Source organism: Kogia breviceps, chromosome 3 (genome assembly GCF_026419965.1).
Source record: "Kogia breviceps isolate mKogBre1 chromosome 3, mKogBre1 haplotype 1, whole genome shotgun sequence".
Lineage (NCBI taxonomy): Eukaryota > Metazoa > Chordata > Mammalia > Artiodactyla > Physeteridae > Kogia > Kogia breviceps.
In genome coordinates this window covers 177,613,249-177,638,298 of record NC_081312.1, presented here as the reverse complement: position 1 = coordinate 177,638,298, position 25,050 = coordinate 177,613,249, and the positions used below count along the sequence as shown (strand labels likewise).

At 44.6% G+C, this 25,050-nt stretch overlaps 1 protein-coding gene and 1 long non-coding RNA gene across 8 annotated transcripts in view; one reads left to right on the top strand and one right to left on the bottom strand.

Annotated features, from left to right (window-relative positions):
• Positions 1-8,006: 8,006 nt before the first annotated feature.
• LOC136793866 (uncharacterized) lies at positions 8,007-9,289 on the bottom strand. The gene is made up of 2 exons (XR_010839894.1): positions 8,752-9,289; positions 8,007-8,578 (listed from the first exon to the last, which is right to left on the bottom strand). It is a non-coding gene; the product is annotated as an uncharacterized lncRNA (long non-coding RNA).
• A 105-nt stretch (positions 9,290-9,394) lies between these two features.
• ARHGAP21 (Rho GTPase activating protein 21) overlaps positions 9,395-25,050 on the top strand; it is a 134,445-nt gene continuing 118,789 nt past the window's right edge. For 4 of the 7 annotated variants that reach the window (XM_059058134.2, XM_059058133.2, XM_059058132.2 and 1 more), the window contains exons 1-2: positions 9,395-9,523; positions 10,889-11,324. In XM_059058134.2, the coding sequence (XP_058914117.1) occupies positions 11,244-11,324 (81 nt within the window). In that variant the 5' untranslated portion in view covers positions 9,395-9,523; positions 10,889-11,243. Of the gene's footprint in view, positions 9,524-9,879; positions 9,940-10,046; positions 10,072-10,888; positions 11,325-25,050 lie in introns of those variants that run through there. The other 3 variants (XM_067030394.1, XM_067030392.1, XM_067030393.1) reach the window with 2 other exon arrangements.

Below are 25,050 nucleotides of genomic sequence, written 5' to 3'. Positions count from 1 at the left end.
CTTTCTTTGTGCTTCCACCTCTCAATTTTTTGTACCCTCATTTTGATTCTCATATATTATACTGACAGCATTATTGCTTTTCATTGTAGGACCTTTCTTTCAAGATGTATAATGTGTACATTCTATGTAATCAGTTGTTTCAGTCCTTTTATATTTACTCTGAACCCTGTCTTAGTGGATTATACGGTCGTATCATATAATTGTTTTGAGGAAAGGTGATTCATTTCCCAAATACCTACATAGTTGAGAGTCTCTTTCTGCGGCTTTTAAATGTGGATGACTACATAGTGTCATCTTTAAGGCACCTTTTTTTCTTCAAAACTCTTTTATATCAATTCATACTGAGAAGAGTTCTGCGGTCAATAATGTTTTTCCTTTGGGCCAGAGGTCAGCACACTTTTACTGGAGAGAGCCAGATAGGAAATATTTTAGGCTTTGCAGGCAGTATGTTCTCTGCTGTAGTGTCCTGCCTCTGCTATTACAGTGCTGAAGCAGCCGTAGACAAGTAAACAGATAACCATGGTTGTATTCCCATAAAACTTTGTTTACAAAAACAGGCAGCAGACTGGATTTGGTCTGTGGGCCATACTTTGTCATCCCCTGCTTTAAGTGATTCACTTTTTTTTTTTTTTTTGCAGTACACGGGCCTCTCACTGCTGTGGCCTCTCCCGTTGCGGAGCACAGGCTCCAGACGCGCAGGTCCAGCGGCCATGGCTCACGGGCCCAGCCGCTCCGCGGCACGTGGGATCTTCCCGGACCAGGGCACGAACCCGTGTCCCCTGCATCGGCAGGCGGATTCTCAACCACTGCACCACGAGGGAAACCCTCAGAAATTATTAAAAGAGAATAATTACTTGGGGGAAGTTGTTAAACTTTGAGTATTTAAAAAAAAAAAAAAAAAAGGAATCCTAAAAGTAAATCAGGGCTTCCCTGGTGGTGCAGTGGTTGAGAATCCGCCTGCCGATGCAGGGGACACGGGTTCGTGCCCTGGTCCGGGAAGATCCCACGTGCCGCGGAGCGGCTGGGCCCGTGAGCCATGGCCGCTGGACCTGCGCGTCTGGAGCCTGTGCTCCGCAACGGGAGAGGCCACAGCAGTGAGAGGCCCGTGTACTGCAAAAAAAAAAAAAATTTCTGAAACATGGTAAGTCTTTTTAATCTTTGGCATTGCAAAATAGTGTTCACGTATAGTTTAGACAAAAGCTACTAAGCTCCTATACCAAAAAGATCTTAAAAATACAGTGGTCCTTATATATAGAAGTGGTTACATGGAAGGTTATGTCTGTTTCTGGTAACAAGCCAGAAGTAGGCAATTCAGGCCTGTGGCAATGTCTCTGGCATCTTCCACAGGTGACTTCCATCTCTGGGTCAAAGTAGATGCTCCCATTCTCAGTATCTAAAGGAAGATTCCTAGATAAAATATAGGACACCCAGTTCAATTTGAATTGTAGATAAACAATGAATAATTTTTTAGGACAAGTATGTCTCATGCAATGATTGAGATATACTGAAAATGTGTTCTTTGTTTATCTGACATTCAAACTGAACTGGGCATTCTTTATTTTTAATTTTTGCTAAATCTGGGAATCCTTTTTTCCAGCCATCATGAAGGGGGAAAAGGGTTAGGAAGGCATAGGTTCAGTCTTTTAAGGAAGACCTCCAGCATGGCAGACACCCATTCCTGCTCACATTTCATTGCCTAAAATTTAGTCTTAGGGCCATACCTAGTTAGAAGAAAGGCTGTGAGATCAAGTCTAGCTTATTCACCATGTGGCCAGCTCAAATGCTGTTTTTATGGAAGGAGAGAACAGATATAGGAGGACATTTGACATCTTTTAATAATTTTTCTAGTTTCATTAGTTCTAAACTCTATGTCAGAGGCATCAATTTCTCTAAATTGGATTTTGGTTACTTGTCCTCCATATTTTTCATCTCCTGTCTAACCATTTTAACCTCTTTGTCCTTTTCTTTTGTATTTGAAATGCTTTTTAAAAGCCTGTCATCCACCCCACTATTTTCTGCCAGATGTTTCTTCTTATTCCTTATAATTCAGTTATTACTTCTGCAATGGTATGATTTTTTTCCCCCTCTCAGTATCTTCCCTTAGCTCTTCCGTCTCCTTTTAGATCTCATTCATTGTCATGTTATTTCACTTCTTTTTTTAATAAGTGTATTTATTTCTTTTTGGCCGCGTTGGGTCTTTGTTGCTGCGCGTGGCCTTTCTCCAGCTGCGGTGAGTGGAAGCTACTCTTTGTTGCGCTGCAGGGACTTCTCATCGTGGTGGCTTCTCTTGTTGTGGAGCACGGGCTCTAGGCACATGGGCTTCAGTAGCTGTGGCACACAGGCTCAGTAGTTGTGGTGCATGGGCTTTGTTGCTCCACGGCATGTGGGATCTTCCTGGACCAGGAATCGAACCCGTGTCTCCTGCATTGGCAGGCGGGTTCTTAACCACTGTGCCACCAGGGACGTCCCGTCTTGTCATTTCACTTTTGACATATTTGATTTCCTTCAGGGTGGAAAACATTTGTCTCTAGTTTTCTTCTGTTTACGGGGTGGAAAACATTTGTCTCTATTTTTCTTCTGTTTACTGTGGTAAGTTATCTTCAATAATATATCTTTTCTTTCACTTTAGAATAATATGCTTCTTTATTTCATCTTCCCCCTTTCCTCTCCAAATTAAAACTTTTACATCAATCTTTTTATTTTCTTTCCATCCAACTGTGATCAGATTTGCTATCTAGATTTTCTATGTATATAAAGACACAGCTAATGAATTATCTTTGAGTGGATCCAGCCAATGAAGAGCCACAGTAGGAGGCTGGAAGAGGGCAAGAGGGTGGGTTCATAGGATGTAACACGAGATTGGGCTCTCTCCTAGTTGCAATATCTACTTTTTCCTTTCTGTGTTGCAATTTTTAAAAGTTAAAACATAATTGAAAAAATCTTTTGGGAGAAAAGTTATGCAAGCCTGCATCTATCCTACTGAAGCCCAGATATGAACTGCCACATATTATCCTGCAAACCTTTCCTATCTGAAGGTAGAACCCTTGGTTAGTTGACTTTTGGATTAGAAGAGAATGCAGTCGGGATTTCCCTGGTGGTCCAGTGGTAAAGAATCTGCCTTCCAATGCAGGGGATGTGGGTTCGATCCCTGGTCGGGGAACTAAGATCCCATATCCCACATGCTGCAGGGCAACTAAGCCCGTGCACCTCAACGAGGAAGCCTACATGCCACAAACTACAGAGCCCACATGCCACAACTAGAGAGAGAAAACCCTCAGGGCACAACTAGAGAGAAGCCTGCGCGCTGCAATGAAAGATCCCGCATGCTGCAACTAAGACTTGACGCAGCCAAAAATATAAAGAAAATAAATAAAGAAAGAAAGAAGAGAATGCAGGCAATGAATCAAGGAGTGGAGAGGTCTTTTGATGTCTCTTCTACTTCTGCCTTGTAAAGATGAAAGGGAAGGCTAAGATTTTTTTTCATTCTGATGAAAAAGATTTGGTTGCTCTGGTTTAGGCCTGTAATATCAAAATCAATTGCTAGCACAATTTCCTAGTTGGAATGGTTGGAATTTAGTCTTGTATTCCAAGATGATGAGGACATTTCAGTTCTCCAGTTTCTACCCAGATTGCACAGTATTTTCACAGGATGTTCCAGCTCATATTTAGTTGGGTGGGTGGAAACCTTTAAAAAAACTGGCCTCATATTTTTAAGGAAAATTGGAATGCTTATAAATGGAAGTCACGATTCTTAGGATAAAAGAAAAATGTGTACATTTTTATTCTTTCTTTTCCTCAGAATTTATAAATAAACTTTTTTTTTTTTTTTTTTTGCTGTACGCGGGCCTCTCACCGCTGTGGCCTCTCCCATTGCGGAGCACAGGCTCCAGACGCGCAGGCTCAGCGGCCACAGCTCACGGGCCCAGCCGTTCCGCGGCATGTGGGATCTTCCTGGACCGGGGCATGAACCCGTGTCCCCTGCATCGGAAGGCGGACTCTCAACCACTGCGCCACCAGGGAAGCCCCATAAATAAACTCTTAATAATGCTGGTGAATATGAACACCATACCACTCAATTTTAATTATGGAGGTGCTGGTGCTGAAAAACAATTTGAATCCAGAAGAAAATGTTTGCTACATGATTATGGTTAAACTATGGGCTTTGTAATTATTGCCAAAATGCAAGTGCTATGTTTTTGGCACGGTAGTGTGGCCAAAAACAGCTCAGTCACCAGAGGTGGAGGTAGGTAAAGAGATAAAATGTGGCATTTCTGGAAATTGAGGCCCACATCAAGCGTCCTCTGTGTGGACACCTCTTGTAATTTACACTTTCCCTTTTAGGCATATGCACACAGACATATACATATATCTTCCAGCAACCCTGAGACCTGTCGGACAGCCAGGAATTTCTTGAGGTATAAATATTTATCAGTAATAGTGATATAATCATCATTCTTTTCTTGAATAATTTTCCGGTGAAATGTGTAAAAGCTGTGGTAGGTATTATGGAGGTCTGAAAAAGAACTAAATGCCCTAGGAATCTGCCCTAGAGAAGTTTCTAATCCAGATAGAAAAGGAGATAATAAACAGGTAAAAAATAGTATAAAATTGTTTATGATCAAGTAACCAATTAATAGCAACAAACAAACAAACTAAAAAGAAACATTCAAGCAGAGTACTAGTCTAGAGAAAGGAAAGACCAGGTTAAGTGGAGGGCAGAGAAATTATTCAAGTGTATCTATTGTGTGTGGTACTTGCTAGGCACTATAGACTGAATAAAACAGCATCAATACCCTGTAGATTAGAAATTAATAATTGAAGATAGTAATCATGTGGACAGAAATATTAAATCATATATTTGGCAGATGCAGAGAATTAAATTAGTAAATCGTTTACATTATTAATTTAAAAGAGGTGATGAAGGAAGAAGAATCTTAAAAATTATTATTATTATTATTGTTGGCCATGACACATCTTGCAGGATCTTAGTTCCTGGACCAGGGATTGAATCTGGTCCCCTGACAGTGAACGCGCCAAGTCCTAACCACTGGACCACCAGGGAATTCCCTAGAAATTATTTATTGTAGAAAATCACTCCCTTCCCTTGATTACAATAGTTTAATGCCTTGCCAGAGAGGTGAGTTTTCTGCAGTTATTCAATTCAACAAGAAAGTCTTTTTCAAAGAAATATTAGTGGGGCTTCCCTGGTGGCGCAGTAGTTGAGAATCTGCCTGCCGATGCAGGGGACACGGTTTCGAGCCCTGGTCTGGGAAGATCCCACGTGCTGCGGAGCAACTAGACCCGTGAGCCACAACTACTGGGCCTGCGCGTCCGGAGCCTGTGCTCCGCAACAAGAGAGGCCGCGATAGTGAGAGGCCCGTGCACTGCGATGAAGAGTGGCCCCCGCTTGCCGCAACTAGAGAAAGCCCTCGCGCAGAAACGAAGACCCTAGTCAAAAATAAATAAATAGATACATAAATAAATATTAGTAGATAATGGGTCTTTTCACTATTGTATGAATCAGAAATGAAATCTACAGTATAGTCCTAAAACCAAGAAAAGCCTTACTCCTCTGAGGGCCATTGGTCTTAACTGCCTCAGACATACAGTTTGGCAAACGCTCCGTCCCAAATTACACATTTCATCTGTGGAATTCGCTGGCAAACACTTGTGCCTCTTAGAATTGCCAACTTCTATATTGAGAGTAGAAATCATCCATAGATTATTACAGAATGACATTAGACCAGGGGCTAGGGCATTTTGGTTCTATTTCTGGCTTTGACATATTTCCTTGATAATGGTTCACCAAAACAATATTACTGTGTCATGAACAAAGTCAAAACTGAACATTTTAAGGTTATAGTTCCCATCTTTACGAATGTCTCGCCTACATTGCAAGAATCATAGTGTGCACGGTTGTCTTATAGTTGTTACTAATATAGCTGTAGTAATTTCTGAGACTGTTTCAAGGCAAACTCTCAGAAGTTAGATTCTAAGAAATCCATACATTTATTAGCTATGCTCAAAACAGGAAAATATCAGCCTTTCAAAGTAAACAAAGCTAGAATAACTGTGAGCGTTTGCTTATCCACGGTATTTGGGATAAAGAATACTAGCAAGATACAGACTGCGAAACCCACGGTTAATTCCATATCTCTTCATTTACAGTGATCCCCAAACACTGTTTCACCAGATCTCTCACTGGAATGGTTAACAAGTAGCCACAGCAGTTAGGTTTGGCTGGTTTTCCTTTCTCCTGCCCTCCCTCTGGTGGAGGTGTTAATGAGTGAAACACCCAAGACGGGCAGCTGAAGACAACGCCAAGGGTTTGATTTGCATCCTCCACCAATTATACAGTCAGCCTTTGGAACGGAGAATGAGGAGGGGTGGCTGCCACTTCCCAGATGCCTAGAGGGCATCCACTTGGGTCTACTCAGAATGCATCTAAATGAGAGCTCAAGCAGCTATTAAAGTATATTGTTACTGCTCATGCCTTAGAAAGGAATAGACCTCATTATTTATACTGGGTTAATATGTTCCTAATAAATACCAATGAAATGTCATAAAAGCATAGGGCTCCTGTTGGAAAAACAGGACAAACCCCTCCTTCATAATAATACTTTAATCGGAATAATATTTACGTCTATTGTCTTATTTGATGCTCTCAACATCCCAGCAAGAGAGGGAAGGTTCTGTCATACTTGGAGGTCCCAGGAGAGGACTAAGACTCAGGTTTCCCAAATCTTAGTTATGTGCTTTTGCTCTTCTGCATACAGATAGCCTAATGCACATAAGATACATATGGTAGCAAGTTATAATGGTTCTTAAAAACAGTCCTAAGTTTTCGAACCCCATGATCCTACTGATCCCAGAGGTAGGATTAAATCAGTCACCCACAAAGCACAATGATCAGTAGAGGATAAGCTAAGTAAATGTTAGCTTTTGTTGTTGTTATTATTAAAAACTGTGTTAGAGGTAGGATAGTGTTGTGGAGAGAAGCATGGACTCTGGACCCTACCCCCTGGGCTTGAATCCTGGCTGTGCAGTGTACCTGTCTCATTACATTGTGTGTAAAGCTCTGGAATACTCAGCAGGCAGGCAGTGCTGTTATAGGCTGTGGTCACTACTATTACTTGATAGTTCTAGTACTCATATACAGAAGTAAACATTTACCCTAGGTCACACGGCAAATGTTGAAGCTAGACTGTAAGCCTGATCCTCCTGCTAACCTCGTACAGGAATGTCTTTCTAGGTTACATTAGTTTCCCACAATTCCTAAAATGTGTTTTACCTCCTTCCATGGCCAACATTTAGTCTCCTTTACCAAACTGAAAGCCTTTTTCAAAATCAACATTTATAAAAATTTCCATGACAAAAACCTTAACCCTAGACGTCCTCAGCTGTGAGGTACTCCGTTTATGCCATGCACGTGCATTTGCATTTGTAAGGAGCTGTTTTGTGCTTAAAATTGTTTTTCCTTTCTGGACATATTCTATAAGCCCACTAGAGGTACACTACTTGAACCCTGCATTTCTATTCACTTCTAGTTCATTTACCCTATCGCATCCAGAACTGGATAGCCCAGTGGGCTATTCAGTAAATTACCGACTGACTGGCAGGAATTCCTTCTGTTTTATTCTTTTTTTTTTTTCCTTTGTTATTGGCTGACTAGTTTTGTCAGGGGCTGTCAAGAACATGCAAATTTCGTGGCCACATAAAAATGATCTAGTCAGAGTCGTTCCCATAATCGAGGCGGAGGATTTAGTTGTATATTCTAAATGTTCGGCACCTTCCACTCTTAGGCAGATCTAAAAACTACAGCACAGGTATTCAGCCTCCAGGGAGTGGTTTTTGGTTTTTTTTCTCAACAACAGAAAAACAGGACCCGAGGCAGCAGACGGAGAGCTGGGTGTGGAGGGCGGGGTGGGTGGAGCCGGGAGGTGTCTCTGAATCTTCTGGGGAGAGTGCGGTAAGAAAGGAAGGAAAAGGTACGCAGACCCCAAAGCTTCTCGGGTTTGTTCTTTTATTTTTCCCCTTAGGAGGGCGGTGGCAGCTGATCAGACACAATAGCTGGCAGTCCCCCGCCGGCACGAAGATAAAAATGACCCTCAACAGCACCAGCAGGAGGACTGGGAAAGGGAGGAGGGGTGTGTCTGGGAGGAAGTGAGGATGAGGGTGACTAGGTGACAAACCCCGCCACCGCGGCGGGGTCCTCCACTCCAGCCCGGCGAGGACAGGAGCTGTGAGACACCTCCCCGGAGGGGGGCGGGGTGGGAAGGGGAGCCCGAGGGGCGGTGGCTTTCCTATTGGGGGCGGGCAAAGGGTGGAGGGACGCCTGAGTCAGCAGCCCCTGATTGGCTGGCGTTCTCTCGCCGCGTCTTCCGATTGGGCCATTTGCAGCGGGAGATGTTGTGAGGCGCGGCGGGGCGGAGCGAGCCGCCGGGGGTCTGGGGAGAAGCCCCGGAATCGGGCGGGGAGGGGCGGCGGTTGTGCCCGGGACCCCGCGCTGCTGCGACCTGCTGTGTGGAGCCGCCACCTTTCCTCAGTTCCGCTAGCCGCGCCGAATTGTTCAGCAGCCCTGAAGATGTAAAAAGGGCAAAGAACTGAATGAACAACGCTTGGCTGCGACCTCTCCCCAACCCCCCCCACCTCAAATGAGAAGCGGTCTTACTGTCGGGCGTGAGAGGACACTCCCTTACCTTGAAGTCCCACATCGCACCCCTCCCGCTGCAGAAAGGGTCAGAAACTCACCCGGGCGTGTCCCCTGCAGTCTGGGACCCAATTCTGCGAGTCTAGCCGTATGATCGACCTCCTCCCCGGCCCTGACGCCGAGTACCTAGTCCCTTCCCCAGTGGAAGCCCGGGTTCCTGGCCGCTCCCGCTCTGCGCTCGGGAGACTGGAGAAGGCGGGGAGGGTTTTGTGTGTCTGGTTTTTGGGGAGGTGTTGGGGGTGGTGGTGAGGGCTTGTAGGTCCCGACACACATTGGGGGGGTTGGCGAGCACCCCCCGTCCCCGCCCCCGCCCCAGGCTAATCCCCCTTCTCCAGCGTCGGTTCCCGGGACCATATTATTCAAGACAGAAAACATTCAGCCCCAGAGCCTCCCCTGGGGAGGGGAGGGGAAGGAGGTGGAGTGGGAGGAGGTGGATCCAGGGAGGAAGAAGCGAGAAATCCGCCCCCGGGAAACAGCTCGGCGCGGCAGCGGAACGAGGCTCTTCTGTCACTTGGCGGTCGCGGGCGCCCGAGCGCGGCCCCGGCCCGGCCCGGCGAGGCGAGGGGAGAGTCCGGCGGCCGCCGCCCCGCCCCACGCCCTCCCGCGGCGGCCGAGAGCCCGGGGCCGGCCGGGGCAGGTCGCGGCGGTGCCTGGGAGCGGCCGGCCGGGGGCGGCGGCGGCCTCGGAGCGCAGCGGCGGCGAAGTACGGCGCCGGCTCGTCCTCCCGCTTGGTGCGGTGCGCGCCGGGCGTGAGGGGCGCGCCGTCCGGGGGCCGGCCGGCTCGGTGCGGATCTACTCGCCGCGCTTTCTCCGGTGCGTGTCTGCTTTATTTTCCGCCTCGGCCGACGGGGCGCAGGGCCGGCGGGCGGGTGGAGAGGGAGAGCCGGGCTCGCCGCTGGCTCCCTCCCTTCCCGCCACCCCGGGCCAGCCCGCCCCGGCGCTGGCGCGGGGCCGGAGGGAGCGGCGGCGGGCGCCTGGCGGGGGCGGAGGGGCCGCGCCCGCGTGTGCGGAGCGAGGGAAGGCCGGCGGGAGGAGGGAAGGGCACAAAGGCCGGCGGCGGGCGCCGGGGTCCCGCCGGCCGGCCGTGGAGGAGGGGCGGCTCCCGTCCGCTCATGAATATTAACCGAGCCTGCGGCCTAGCGCGTACCGGCTGGGCCCGGCGCCCGGCCCGCGTCCCCGCCGCCGCTCGCCGCCGCGCCTCGGAAGCCGGGCCAGGCGGGGCGCGCAGGGTGAGCCCCCTCGCTTTGGGCCTTTCCCCCGGGTGTCCCCGTTCGTTTTGGAAAGTACATATTTGGGCCGCCCTTCCCGGGCGATCGAGATCCCCGACCCGCCTCTGGAAGGGGCGGAGGAAATAGTGGTCGGTGGGTGGTGGTTTTCTTTTTCCTATTTTTTTTTTTTCCCTAGGTGGCCACGGGGAACGGGGAAGACCGTGTCGAGGCGTAGTTTGGGGCGCGGCAACTAAATAAAAGTGGCCTTGGCTGCGGCTTCATTTTTGTAGCTCCGGAATAATGCCCCGGAGAGGGAGTCTCTCCTGCCGCCGCGCGCACCTCCCCGCCCGGCCCCGCGCCGTCGCCGCCCAGCCCCGCCGCGGGCCAAGGAAAACAGCCGCCTCCTCGGGGACACCGGCGGGCCAGGGCGGAGGGCGGGCGCCCCGGGTGCCCCAGGCCGCCTGGAGACGCCGGCCGAGCCGCCGGTCGCGTCCGAGCAGGGCTTTTTGTTTTTATTTTGGGGAGCTGGGGAGATGGCGGGGAGCAAGGAGGGCTTTTGAAAAAGGATTATCCCATTTTAGTCCCGCGGGGAGCAAACTTCCCTTAAGTCTGCTTATCCGGGCGATGCAGAAGAACATAGACTCCCTCTCCTCTGCCCAGAAAATACATTAATTAAAATGCACTTGAAAAGGGAACGGTTTTTCTTGACGGCTGCATAACGGCCGGGCATGTTTGAGGCAACCACCGTGCAGTTCTGATGTTTCGCTCCCCCCTCCCCCGATTTATAGGATTCCCCCCCGCTTTTTCTTTCTCTTTTTGAATGGGAAGATTCTTTCATCTTTCATACTTCATCAGATGGACCGAATTATCTTTCCATGTGTTGGAAAGGCGAGCTTGGGGTAGGCATGTGAACAAGGCTAAGGTCAGTGTATGGAGAAAGTTCATGCCCTTTAACTTTTCCCTCTTCTAGGAAAGATCTCTTTGGGAGAGCCTTCACGACGCGCTCGCCTTGCTCTTGGACTTGGGAGGAGCGCTAGGAAGAAGGGGACCGCTATCTAGCCGCCGAGGAGACCTCTCTTCTTTGTTTTTTATGTCTGGAGAAATGGACGAAGACGGTGAAGTCAGTTGAAGTCCGAAGAAATCATCATCAGGGCATTTCGAAGGCGCTTCATCAAAACCTTCATTCCCTGGCGCTTTAATTATCTCACCGGCACTGCACCTTCTAGGAGCCTGGTGTGGAATTCTTACCCTTTGGGCGTCTGGTGGCATTTCCCCCCCAATGTGGACTCCCATGGGTTGGTCCCTTCTTTGTAATTTGAAATGAAATGATGGCCACACGTCGGACTGGTCTGCCGGAGGGAGATGGTGACAACAAGCTCAAGGCCCGCGGGCCCCCCGCCTGTGAGGTAAGCGCGGAGGCAGCATCCCCGTGTAGCCCGCAGTGACCTGTGTCTGTGAGGTATCCTGCCAGTGGGGGGTCAGTTGCCACCGGGCCTGAGAAGAGGTTTTTGGGGCTTTGGACTGGATGGTGGGAGTGCCCCAGCTTGACCGGTAGGGAGGTGAAGCCTTGCCCATTTTTGTTTCGAGGAACTTCCAGTGATTCTTCTGCAAAGGACGTTTTCCTTACTTACTTTGAACTGTTCCCATCTTGGTCCTCTCAGGGCACGGAATTCTCCCTTTTTAGGTGGCCGGGAATACTACAAACTTCTGTTTTCCTACAGTTCCCATTCTCCAGCATTTTTGGAGCTGGTTTGGTTGGGGGGTGCTTTGTACCTTTCGCGTGTGTGTCCAGGGTTTGCTCCAGAGGTGGAGAGAGGGCATCTGTCTGGAACGCTTGTTGCTCCTGGACCACCGTCTCTCTCCGACGCTGGTGCTGTTGCTGTGGAGCTCTGCTTTGGGAAGAGAAACAAGTCTTTTCCCGTGGACAGTTTAGTTTAGGCACAGCCTTGGAAGACTGCTTAATGGAGCTGTAATTCCAACTCCCTTAAAAATGTCTTGCCTTTCCTGTTCTTTTGTTTATTCCCTTCCTTTCACTGCTCAAAAGTCCTGTGAGTGTCAGCCTGAGTTGTCAGGTGGGTGACTCTGCCTTCAGACCAGCATCTTTGGAAGGGCCCAGAAGATTTTACACCAGGCTTTCTGAAATTGTTTGAGCAAGCAGGAGAGAAATAGAAAATCCATTGATCTGTGGCACCCCTATGCCCTGTTGCCTCGCCTATCTTTTTTCCTCCTTATATCTGGAGGTTAATTCTATACTGGCTCCTTGGTGTTGACTTTGTTATTCACGGTTTCTGTAATTTGCTTGCTAAATATACTGAATACTGTTTCCCTTCAGATCTTGCTTCTGAGCTGCCTACATTTTTAAGGAAAGGTTGAAGATTACTTTCATCCCCCAATGAGCCGTCACTCTCATTGTTTATTTTGTGCTTGTGTTACATTTTAACTTCATGGTCATTGAAACAGGGTCTAGTTCTCAGTGTGTGATTTTTGGCATCTTAATAAAAATGAGTCAGAAGTTAAGTTTTTGTTCATAAAGCAGGCAGAGGAACTTGCTTCATGCAGCTGACTTCATACTGCATTAGAAAGTTTATGCAGAAATCAGTGAGGTAGGTACAGTGTGCCATTACTGTACAGTTTATTAGAACTATAGGTTTACAGTTAGAAACAGTGTTTTACTTTTTGACACTTATAAACACCTGCTTGCAGCTAAAAACGTGATTAAGTATAACACCACAATTCTCTGATCATGGTGAACCATAATAACTCCTTTTGGAAGGCCTACCTACAACTTAGTGATTGCTTAATGTGTATTGTAGTTCCATAATGATAGGTACTGTGGTCTTAAAGCCTTATTTGTCATTGACTTGTGAATACCTTAATTAGCATGCTATTTGCATTGTGTTTGCAAGAACTAATGTTATTTGACTTTTTTTTGGGGGGGGGGTTGTCATTTAAGGGATATCCCGGAAACCAAGACTTTATAATAGACACATCTTGGCCTTGGCTACAAGGCAGTGTTTCCAGTTGCAAACTTGGCTTTTATTAACAATGACAATTATGTATCTTATTTAAGGGCTGTGAAATTTGCTTTCATTTGGACCTTACTGCTGGCATAGCCGTAGTATTTCTAGTTTGGGAGCCAAGGAAACACTGTATTGTCTGTATTTTGCTCATTTAGAGACTATATACAGTAGTTGAGTTTGGTAATAAACTGTGGTGTTGCTTGGCTTTTTAAAGACTAGGCGGATAGTTTGCTTACATTCGATGTGGAAATAGAAATAAAGGGGCTGCATATGCTGTCAGAAAACATTTTAAAATCTCAGGGTGAGGAGTGAGGGGAGCTTGTATTTACTGGCTCTGTTTAGTTGTCTCCTATTGATGCTTCTGAGGCACATTAAATCTTGTGAATATTTATTAGTAATAAAAAGAGTTGCCACTGGAATACTTCGGGTATCAATTTTGGGTTGACAGATATTTAAGTCTTTGAATAATGCACTTAATTTTTGTGCTTAATTTTATTAGGAGATTTACATTCTAGAGTAGCACTGATATTCTTTTTAAAATTTTAAAAACCAACAGCTAAAAAACTAACAAACACAAAACCGATTGCTGTGTTCCCAAATGTGTATTGGAATAATAAATTTGTGTGTGCTTTTCCCTACCCAAGAAACGATAGTACATATCAATATTAATGGTATTAGCCCAAACTAACTTTGTAGCACAGAAGAAATCAATGTAGTGAATTAAAGGAGTCCCTGTTTTATGCCTTATCTAATTGGCTAATTCCACCTGCTGTGAATAAGGTCTATTGTTTTGTTGAAAAACAATCAGAAATTTCTTGTTTATATTAAGTGTTAGAATCTAATTGTGTTGCTATATGAATAAATGTAGGCACCAGCTTCCAAGACTATATTGGAAGGGTCAAAAACAAACAAATAACAAACAATCCTCTTCAAATAAAGAATTGTGACACTTTAGTAAAATATATCTTGACATTATACAGTAAGGATAGCATAGCTGTGTTCACACAAGATGATATACTTTTCACATCTAGATATGTATTTTTGAAAATTGGTTTCACTCACTGAGCCAGATAACTGTTTTTTTTTGGGGGGGGCGTGTGTGTGTGTGTTGTGCCCGCATGTGTACGGGCTGATCTGTGACACCTAGCCTTGCATAACTTTGCTCACAAAATCACTTTGTATAGACTGAATCCTCTGTGGTATTTTTACCCCTTTTCACATCATATAGTGTTTCTTCTTTATGGTTCGACTTGCTTGCTCTTTCTCTCTCTCTCTCTCTCTCTCTCTCTTTCTTCAAAGCTTTCTAGGCCACATTATTTTTCCCACTTCTAACATTTATTTCATTTTTAATCTCTAGTCCACAGGATTGTACACGAGTTTAGCGCTTTCACTGTCTACTGTTAGAACAAACCTATTTACTCATGCTAATTAACTTAGTTCATTTTATGTTTTGCTTCTTCACCGAGGCTAAAATGATCCTGTGACTAAAATGTAGTATAAGCTGATGAAAAATATTTGTTAGTTGATTTTGGAACAGTGTAAATAATAAACTAAGGCATTTTCTGTGCGCAAATTCATTCACGTAAAAATTCATACTTTTGCTCTTCTTTCTGGAATACTGTACACTTTGCTTTTATCCCAGACTTCCTTGTTCTTTCTCAGGCTCTCTCTCCCTCCATCTGTCTCTCTCTCTCTCTCTCTCTTTAGGCTTCTTATTCCTCTGCTGTCTCTTGTTGGTTTTTACAGGAGCCAGTCCTTTCCATTCCTCTACTCTTTTCTCACTCCCTGGGTTTCATTTTACACCCTCGCAGAGCTGTAATCTACATGCCCGTGATTCCTAATTTACAACTGTATCTCAGATTTTATGGCTGCTCTCTAGACCTAGATAGCCAATTGCCTATTTACCATACAGGTTTTTTTTTTTGGGGGGTGGGGGGTGGGGGGATAGTCTACAGGCTCTTCAAACTCAACAGATTCTCTACCCTGACCACCAACCTGCCCTCTCCCTGACTTCCTTCTTTTAGTGAGCAGCAAAGCGAGGTACCTATCTGTCCAAGTCAAAAACCAGGCTACAGCCCTTGACTCCTCTCTCCCCTTCTTCCTCCTGTCAAAGTGCTCCATTCTGAATCCCACTCTGCCCCTCCCCGAGTTCAGATTAGCTGCATCTCAGTGGTGAGCCATGGACCAGGCTTCTTCACTAGCGTCCCAGGCTCCCAGCCTTGCCCCCTTCCAGCTCTCCAATCTGCCGTAACCAGAGCGCTCCTCCTGAAATAGAAAGCTGATCATTGCATTCCCTGGCCTAAAACAGTTTTCTGGCTTCCCGTTGCCTTTGGAATAAGGCTCAAACTCCTGAGAGAAGTCCGAGAGGACTTCTGGCGCGCCCTTCTCCTGTCACATCTGTGACCTCTCTCTGTACTTCCTGTACTGTCAGTACCAAACTCCCCCCCTCCCAAGGGCGTCACAATGTCTCTCTCTTTACTTCAGGTCCTTATAAATCCTGTTTTCTCCCAGCATTCCTTCCATTCTCCCCTCCTCCACTTCCACCCCTCTCTGGCTGATTTTTACTATCATTCTGGTCTTTTCTTTAGCATCACTCAGGAAGGCTTTCCCTGACCTTCCAAGACTGGATTAATTGGCCCTGCTGCCTTATCCTCAGACACCCTGCCTGTACTTCATCAGGAAGAGCACTTACTAGTTTATTTAGCTATATTCCCCTGGATTGCAAGTCCCGTGAAAACAGGGACCATGTTTGTCTCTACAGTGAGTGGTGCATAGTAGGTGCTCAATAAATACATGTCAAAAGAGCCAATGAACATAGTGGGAGAGGCTTTAGTTTTCTATTAACCATTCATTTAGATCCCAGCACACTGTACCGTCTTGATGGTCCTCCTGCCTCACTGTCCCCTCCTTCTCAGCCTTGGAAGTTTCCTCAGCCTCTTGACCTACTAAGTCTTCCTGTACCTCAGGGCTCCTTTGACCCTCTTTTCTTCTCTCCAGACTCAGTTTCATGGTTTTAAATATCAGGTGTAAACTGATCATTCATATATATGCATATGTACACATGTATTTGTGTGTGTGTATGTCTCTCCACCCTGACCTCGCCCTTGAATTCAGATGCCCACATCTAGCTGACCTGCCCGCTCAGAACCTCTGCTCTCGTGTGGAGAAGCCACATCCCAGATCAAATCCCTCCTTCTCTACAGCCCCTGCCCCCGCCCGCCCAGCTTCCCCGTTTGCTCCTTCCACAGTCGCCCTCATCTTAAGCAATAGCAATCCCCCCTCCCAGGCGGAGCCCTGGGAGTGCTCTTTGATCCCTCTTTTTCTCTCTCGTGCATCACCTGCAAATCTGGCCAGCGCCTCTCAGCTTAGCCCTTGCCAGCCTGCAGTCTGTCCTCAAAGTCATCCCGGTGGACCTTCAGAAGTCGGGTCCTGGCACTCCTTGGCTTCGGCCCCTCCGCTGGCTTCTCATCTCCTTCAGCATGAAAGGCCAAAGTTCTCGGAGTGCCTGCAGACCCCTGGACGGCCTCCCGTCTCCTCCCTGAGCTCACCTCCCGGGCGCTCCCCCCTTCTGCGGACTCACGAGCCCAGCATGCCCCAGAGCCCTCCCGCTGTGCACCGTCTCCTTGGGACACCCCAAGGTGCAGGGGTCTGCAGGGCCCGCTTCCTTGCCTCTTCCAGATTTGCTTAGAAGTCACCTTCTGGGAGGGTCTTCCTTCCCCTGCTCCCCGTGACACCACCTGCCCTCCATCCTCACTTCATTGTTTTTCCCTGTCACTTACTCTCCATCTGACGTGTTCCTCCATTTGATTTTGCTTATGGATTTGGACAGGTGATGTACGTAAGTGTTAAGAGTACAGTTTGTTTTGTTCACCTGGTACTTCTTGTGTCTGGAAGGGAGTCTAGCACGTGGTAGGCCCTCAGATATTTTTTTCGAACGAATGAATGAAGACCTAAGAAAAATTTCCAAAATGTTCTTGAGTTTGCATCTAGGTAATTTAGATTATATAACGATGTGTAGTGTGAATTGTAGGTTCTTCTTTAGACCTCCATTTCCATTGGGATGGCTGTTCACATTTTTCTTTGCATCTTTCTTACCTTTTGGGAAGCTGGTAACCAAGTTAACAGTAACCAAGGCAGTGTGTAGTACAAACGTATGAAATACTTTGTGCTAAGGTGAGATAATGGTAATGAACAGACTAGGGGAGGGGAATCAAACTGGTGGCGAAACTGTGGAAAGGTAATAGGGTCATCCGTCAGGATCCACAGGGCATTGGTTCCAGGAACTCCCACCCCATGGATGCCAGAATCCTCAGATGCTCAAGTCCCTTATATAAAATGGGGTAGTATTTGCATATACCCTTACACATCCTCCCTTACACTTTAAATCATCTCTTGATTACCAATGTAAGTGGTATGTGAATAGTTGCCAGTGTGCAGCCAATTCAAGTTTTGCCCTTTGGAACTTTCTGGAAAAATTTTTTCCAAATATTTTTGATCCTTCATTGGTTGAATGCACAGGTGCAGTACCTTTAGATACAGTGGGCCAACTGTATGTCTGATGTTTTCTTTCTTAAAACAATTGGCCAGTATAGGGATCTTCCTTAACGTTTTTAATTTTTTCAATGTCATGAATATTTCACTGTAAGTTAAAAAATGATCACAACATCGACTATGGCAGAATGTTACCAGTGACAGTTCTGGATGGGGAGAATACCACAATTATATTATTTTTGTATTTTCTCTTTTTTTGTTTAATTCCAAAGTTACAATAAAAAGACAGCATTTACAGGTTTAAAAAATAGGTAATATGTTACCAGTCTTGTGAAAATCAGGTTTCTAGCGAACCTACGTACGTCCGCTGCTTAAAATAATACTTAGACACTCTTTGAAAAGGATACACGTTACTCAAAACAGTACTTAAACATCTTTTAAAAAACATGTTTTCTTCAGTGGAGGAGTCATTGCAGGCTAGTGACAGTGCAGTATAACATAACACTGTTATTGAATTTGAAACGTGTGTTCCTTCATACACTTGAATCTAAATGGCAGAATACCATTGTATGTCAAAAGCTTTACACAGCCAATGAGGGTTAAAAGTATAGCCTGTTGGAATTAAGAAGAACAGCGGCAGAGCTCTGGATTTGGAGGTATTGAGTGGAACCCGTCTCAAGATAAGAGCCGTCAACAAAATGAGTGCCCAGGTCTAAGAAGAGTTCTCCACACAATTGTTAGTGTTTTGTAGCATTCATTTCTTCCAAGTGAAACATTTTATGAAGTCCTTGTGCCTTGCTTACAGAATCTCTAATCCCTTCCTCATTTCTTTAGTTATTACCAGATCACATAATCTGGTACAAACGTGATACTCAGTTTCTTTTGTTCTTTGCTCTGCTAAGGGACCCGTCATCTCATTATATTTAACAACATGATGATTTAAGTATGGGCAGTGCTGGATGTAGATGCACAGATGCTGTTATCGAATGCAGCTATTTTCTATTACAAAAAGACCATATGGTGGGCACTTGTTTTTCTTTCTGGTTGATGTGATTAGATTAGTAAAATGAAAGGTTATTGGACTTAGGTTGTCCTAGTATTTATTTAATTTTAATTGACCATAAGGAATTAAGTATGTTAAAAATATTACGAGCCGTCAATATGTTCTGTTGGTTTGAAGTAGGAAGATGTCTTCACTCAAAAGCTCAGTTTTGGATTGCTTCTACCAAAATAGTTTTTTAGTTTAAGTTGTAGTATTTTTTAAAAAACTGAGTATTGTGCAGATAGTTTATTTCACAACGAAATCTGGAAGATGGCCTTTTGTACCTCAAAGATAATCTGAAGACAAATGGATATACTGTACTGTAGGTTTAAGAAACTTAGTGTGATGGAATAGTCCTCTATTTTCTAGTTATTTATTAATATGGAAAAAATCCCACCATGTAGATTTGTGAATAAGAGAATAGATTTAAAACCCAAATTTGCTATTTCTGAAATATTCATCTATTTTAGGGAAGGTTTTTAGGCAGACCAGAAAAACTGTTATTATCAACAAATGGCGAGTTAAAGAATTTATTTATTTTTCCTTAGATCAGCTCCTGTTGAGCCTTCCTTCTATTGGATACCGGGTGTGTTCTTGATTCAGACTTAGTTACTTATCGCCTGTTCCCCTTGTTGCTTATCTCTGTTCTGAATAGACACCTGGCATAGTTATGAGCAGTAGTCTGTTTATAATCCCACAAGTTCTTTTTCCTTCTTATAACCTAATGAAGACGTAGCCTCTCGACTTGAACTCTGGTTCACTGCATTCATCTTTAATAGATATTGACGGGACTTATTTTCTTGAGAACCTTTTGATTTTTCTCCCTCCTTAGAATGGAGAATATCCTTAAATATCAGAAGCTAGAAAGCTGGATTTAGGATTCCATTTCTTCTGGATATGTCTTAGCTACTGTGGTCTTGGGGAGTAACAGGCATCTTTTTTTTTTTTTTTTCCCTTAACCTTAAGATATCTTTAATCCCCAGTATTTTCCTAATAAACCCAGAGTCTGTATTTAAGAGAATTTGTGTTAGCTAGATCAGTGAGACCTACTTTCTCCTTTGGGTTCTACATATTGGCTTCTGGAAACCTTACATACCTAGTGAAGGTTTAAATCAGATCTTTATTATAATGCCTTTAGGAAACTAAAAACATTTCAGTTTACTTATTTTTCATTTAATGAAACAAATTACTATATTTGTTTTATTACAATATTACTATATTATAGATACCCTTCTCTGTTCATAAGGGAGACATATATATGTCAATTTTATAAATGGAGGAAAAGAAACTCTTAAAAAGCACTATGCAAAGATATCTTCAGGGATTGTAATATGGAAGAGAGATTAGATTTATTTTGTGTGGCTGTAAAAGGCAGAGCTAGGATCAGCAGATAGACAGATGGGCCAATTTCCAGAATTCAGAAGAAAATTTTTTGTTAAATTAGAAGTTAATCGGAGTAGAATGTGTTCTTTTCACAGGTGGGATGACCTTCAGTTAGGGGACTCCAGATAGGATTCCTGCTTTGGTAGGAATTTTTTATTTTATTTTATTTTTAAAATTAATGTATTTTTGGCTGCATTGGGTCTTCGTTGCTGCATGCAGGCTTTCTCTAGTTGCGGCGAGAAGGGGCTACTCTTTGTTGCGGTGCGCGGGCTTCTCATTGCGGTGGGCTCTCTTGTTGCAGAGCACGGGCTCTAGGTGCGTGGGCTCAGTAGTTGTGGCTCGCAGGCTCTAGAGCGCAGGCTCAGTAGTTGTGGCGCACGGGCTTAGTTGCTCTGCGGCATGTGGGATCTTCCCGGACCAGGGCTCGAACACTTGGCAGGCGGATTCTTAACCACTGTGCCACCAGGGAAGCCCTGGTAGGAATTTAAATCAGGCAAATCTGGACGATCATTAAGAATCACTTGGACAGCCTTTCAAACTACAGATTTGTGTCCCCACCGTTAAGTTAACCAATCAGAATCCTCGGGGATGAGACCCCCAAACCTTAGCTTTTATAGAAGTCCCCTGGTGAGCTTCTGAATTTGAGAACAACAGAATAAAATGATATTCAAGGTCTAGGTTCTTATGGTAGCCAGGTTTCAGAATTATTCTGACCAAATTGAAATCAATGTAAAGAAAAAGCAAAAATATGGGGAAAAAATTTAAATGACTGTAAATCAGTGAAATTTTCAAGCTTAAAATTATTTTCTTCTAATTGTAATTAAACGTATTTCTTTTTTTAAAATTAATTAATTAATTTTTGGCTGCATTGGGTCTTCGTTGTTGCGCTCAGGCTTTCTCTAATTGCGGCGAGCGGAGGCTACTCTTTGTTGTGCGTGGGCTTCTCATTGCGGTGGCTTCTCTTATTGTGGAGCACAGGCTCGAGGTGTTCAGTAGTTGTGGCACGCGGGCTTCAGTAGCTGTGGTGTGCGGGCTTAGTTGCTCCGCAGCATGTGGGATCTTCCTGGACCAGGGCTTGAACCCATGTCCCCTGCATTGGCAGGCGGATCCTTAACCACTGCGCCACCAGGGAAGTCCCTCTACATGTCATTAATATACCAAATAATATTCTTTTCAAATAAAGTAAATGTTATGTCGAAAGAGCACTTAAAAATTCTACAGTAATAGGTGTTACACTTTTTTGTATGTATGTTATACTTTAATCAAAAGTTAAATATTTTAAAGTGATAGAACTCTGACTTTGGTTATATCAAAGCTATTGTTACTTTTTAGATTTATTATAAAAGTAATTTGTTTCATGTCATTTCTAGAAGGGCATATTTTCTTTAGGCAAATAACTGTTAGGCTGATTTCTTTTGCATCTTGTAATCATTTGTTCATACCAATGCTTATCAAGAATTGGAAAAGTTACAGTGAAAGAAAAAGATATATTCTATCTTTACCTAAGTATACATTGTGAAGGGTTTCAAAAATCATTCTAACATGAATAATAATAAACTAATCATTAACAAAATAATTTCTCTTTACACACCCTTCTTCATTTAACAGCAGCAGCTACTCTATCTGTTCACTGAATCCATCTTGTCTTTTAATCTCACTGATTGTGAGATGCATCGGATACTGTGCTGCAAAGACAATGTAAACTAATTACAGTGTGCAACTGCCAATTCTGCAAGAGAAGCAGGGTTTCTTAAAGTGATGTTGCAGAAGGAGCAAAGTCACTGACGAAGAGGTTGAGTGAGACCAGTGAACAGATGCAGAAAGCATCATCAAGGTTGATAGGTATCTCAAAAGGGGATGATTTGAATTCTAGGGATTAAGAGAAGCTTTTGAGAAAACTGATGTCCTTGAGGGCAGTTGCAAGTATGGGGAAGTGACATTTTCTTCTAGGAAGTGATGTTTAGTTTGGACCCCATGCCTTAAGCTCTGTTTGCCAAGAGACCTTAAAAAGTGGGTGTGAATCTAGAAGGAATAGCAGCAGTGAACAGATTTCTCTTGTGCTTTCTTTTTCTAAGTAGAGACAGTGTGGCTGAGAGTGAATAGAAAATCCTAGCTTCTCTAATTGACTTAGAAATAAAGCTGTTAAAACAGAGGTCCAGGAGTAGTGGCTTGAAAGGCACTGCTGTTGTAATAGTTCTTAGATGCAAAGATACTTCAGAGTTTGAATATTTTAGATGCCTTCATTTCTATTTTTTTAAAAATTCATTCATTAATTAATTTATTTTTGGCTGTGTTGGGTCTTCGTTGCTGTGCGAGGGCTTTCTCTAGTTGCGGCGAGCGGGGGCCACTCTTCATCACGGTGCGCGGGCCTCTCACTGTCGTGGCCTCTCCCGTTGCGGAGCACAGGCTCCAGACGCGCAGGCTCAGAAGTTGTGGCCCACGGGCTTAGTTGCTCTGTGGCATGTGGGATCCTCCCAGACCAGGTCATGAACCCGTGTCCCCTGCATTGGCAGGCAGATTCTCAACCAGTGCGCCACCAGGGAAGCCCCATTTCTTTTTTAAAAAATTTCTTTATTGGGGTACAACGGACATGTAAAAAGCTGTATATATTTAACATACACAACTCAGTGAATTTGTGGATAAGTATACACCCATGAGACTATCTCCACCATCAAGGCCATAAACAGATTCATTACCTCCCCAAATTTCCTCCCACCCTCTTTATTATTATTGTTGTTGTTGTTATTATTGTAACATATATAAAACCTTCTTAACATAATCTGCCCCCTTAGCAAACTTTGCCTATAGTATACAATATTGTTAGCTACAGGCATTGTGCTGTAGTGTAAATTTCCAGAATTTATTTATCTTGCATAACTGAAATTTTGTACCCTTTGACCATCACCTCTCCATTTCCCCCACTTCCCAACCCCTGGCAATGTGCTCTCTGCTTCTATGAGTTTGACTATTTTAGATTCCACATATAAGTGAGATCATACAGTATCTGTCTTTCTGTATCTGGCTTATTTCACTTAGCATAATGCCCTCAAGATCCATCCATGTTGTTGCAGATGGCAGGATTTTCTTCTTTTTTTTAAGGCTGAATAATGTTCTCTTCAAGATCCTAATCTGAATTCCTTTGGATAAGCACCCAGAAGTGGGATAGCAGGATCATATGATAGTTTTTGAGGAACCTCCATATAATGGCTGTACCAGTTTACATTCCCACCCACAGTGTGTACAGGGGGTTTCCTTTCTCCACATCCTCACTAACTGCTTGTTATCTTTTGTATTAACAGTAGCCATTCTGAGACGGTGAGGCAATCTCTCTGTGGTTTGGGTTTGCATTTTTCTGCTGATGAGTGAGGTTGAGCGCCTTTTCACATACCTAATGGCCATTCGGAAGTCTTTGTAGAATTGCCTGTTCCCGTCTTTTGCCCATTTTTAAATTGGGTTGTTTGTTTGTTTGTTTAGCTGTGTTGATTTCTGACTCTCACTAGTCTTTGCTACCTAAAAGCATGATGATGCCTTAGCAAAATGGGCAATTGATTAAAAATCATCTTAGTAGGAACAGTTACACTGTAGACTTAGTGGGAGAAACTAGGTACCACTGATGTCTCCCTTGGGGGTGTATGAGCCACACTACAACCCCTACCTTAGGATATCGAGAGAGCTTCATAGTTTATGGCTACTGGAACTGCATCTGCTCTAGACCAAGGGCGAATGCAAATCCTCTTCAGTTTAAGAGGACCTTGGAAAAAGAATCACTTTTCGCTGTTTAATCCTTGGCTGCTGCTGCCATTCTTGGCTGTCTTTTTATTTGACCACCATAATCTTTTTATCGAACTCTCACTTTCAGATAAGTTACTGAAACATTGTTTTTGGATCAAGTGGGATCTCTAGGAAAAAGGCAGATATATAAAGCCTAAAATATACATATTTTCAGGAAGCATAAGGATACCCAAAAACTCATGGCTTAGAAAGCGAATACTGCTTGATTTCTCCAAACTACGGTGAAGTGTTTAGCATATATTTGACAGGAAAAAAGTATGTCTTTTCCAGTTGGCTTTGAATTGACAGCAGACAAGACAGGGATCTTTTGGTAGTCTATGAAAAGGATTTTGAACATCAGAAATCAGTCCGTAGGATTAATGAAGAGGGAAAACATAAAATGCCCATATCAGGAGTAAAAGAGGGGGCACCATTCAGAGCCTACAGACATTAACAAGATAATAAGGGAATATCTGAATAACTATATGCCAGTAAGTTTGACAACTTAGGTGAAATGGGCAAATTCTGCGTAAGGATTCTGATACCAGTTCAGAGTTGTGTGTGCGTATGTTAGGTAGGGGCAGCGGTGGGGGGGTTTCCTCACCAGGCGATTCTCCGATACCAACCAGCTGGGTGTCCTACAGTTCAACTTAATTCTGACGCTGGCTACCCGAATATAGAGTCAGATCCCACAGGTTAAGGGCTGAGTCCCACAAGACTGCCCTCCCCGCCCCCCCCCCCCCGCCGCCCCCCCCCCCCGCCGCCCCCTACCACCCACAACTTCAGCGTCCAGTTGCAAGTTTAGGTTGTCACCTGAGCTTCTAACCTACTGACTGTAGATTGGAGGTTCCAACGACCCCTTCCTTGGGTTCAACTAATTGGCTAGAGTGGTTCACAGAACTCAGAGAAACATTACTTAACTAGATCACGGGTTTTGTAATAAAGAGTATAACACAGGAACAGCCGGATAGGAGCGACGCATAGGGCAGGGTGTGGGGAAAAGGTGTGGAGCTTCCACGCCCTCTCCAGGTGCTCCACTCTTTCCAGATCCCCATGCGTTCACCAACCTGGAAGCTTTTCGAACCTCATCCTTTTGAGTTTTTATGGAGGCTTCATTGCATCCGCATGATTGATTAAATCATTGGCCATCGGAGGTGGGATCCGCCTCCAGCCCCTCCCCCCCTCCAGGTCAGGATGGGATTCAGTGCTCTGACCTGCTCATCACTTGGTTGGTTGGTTCTCCTGGCAATCAGCTCCTGTCCTCAGGTGTGTTCCTGATGTCACCTCATCGTCATAACAAAAGACACCAAGGTCGCTCTCATCACTTAGGAAATTCCAAGGGTTTTAGGGGCTCTGTGCCAGAAATGGGGATGAAGACCAAATATGTATTGCTTATTATAAATCACACTATCACACCGTGAAAGA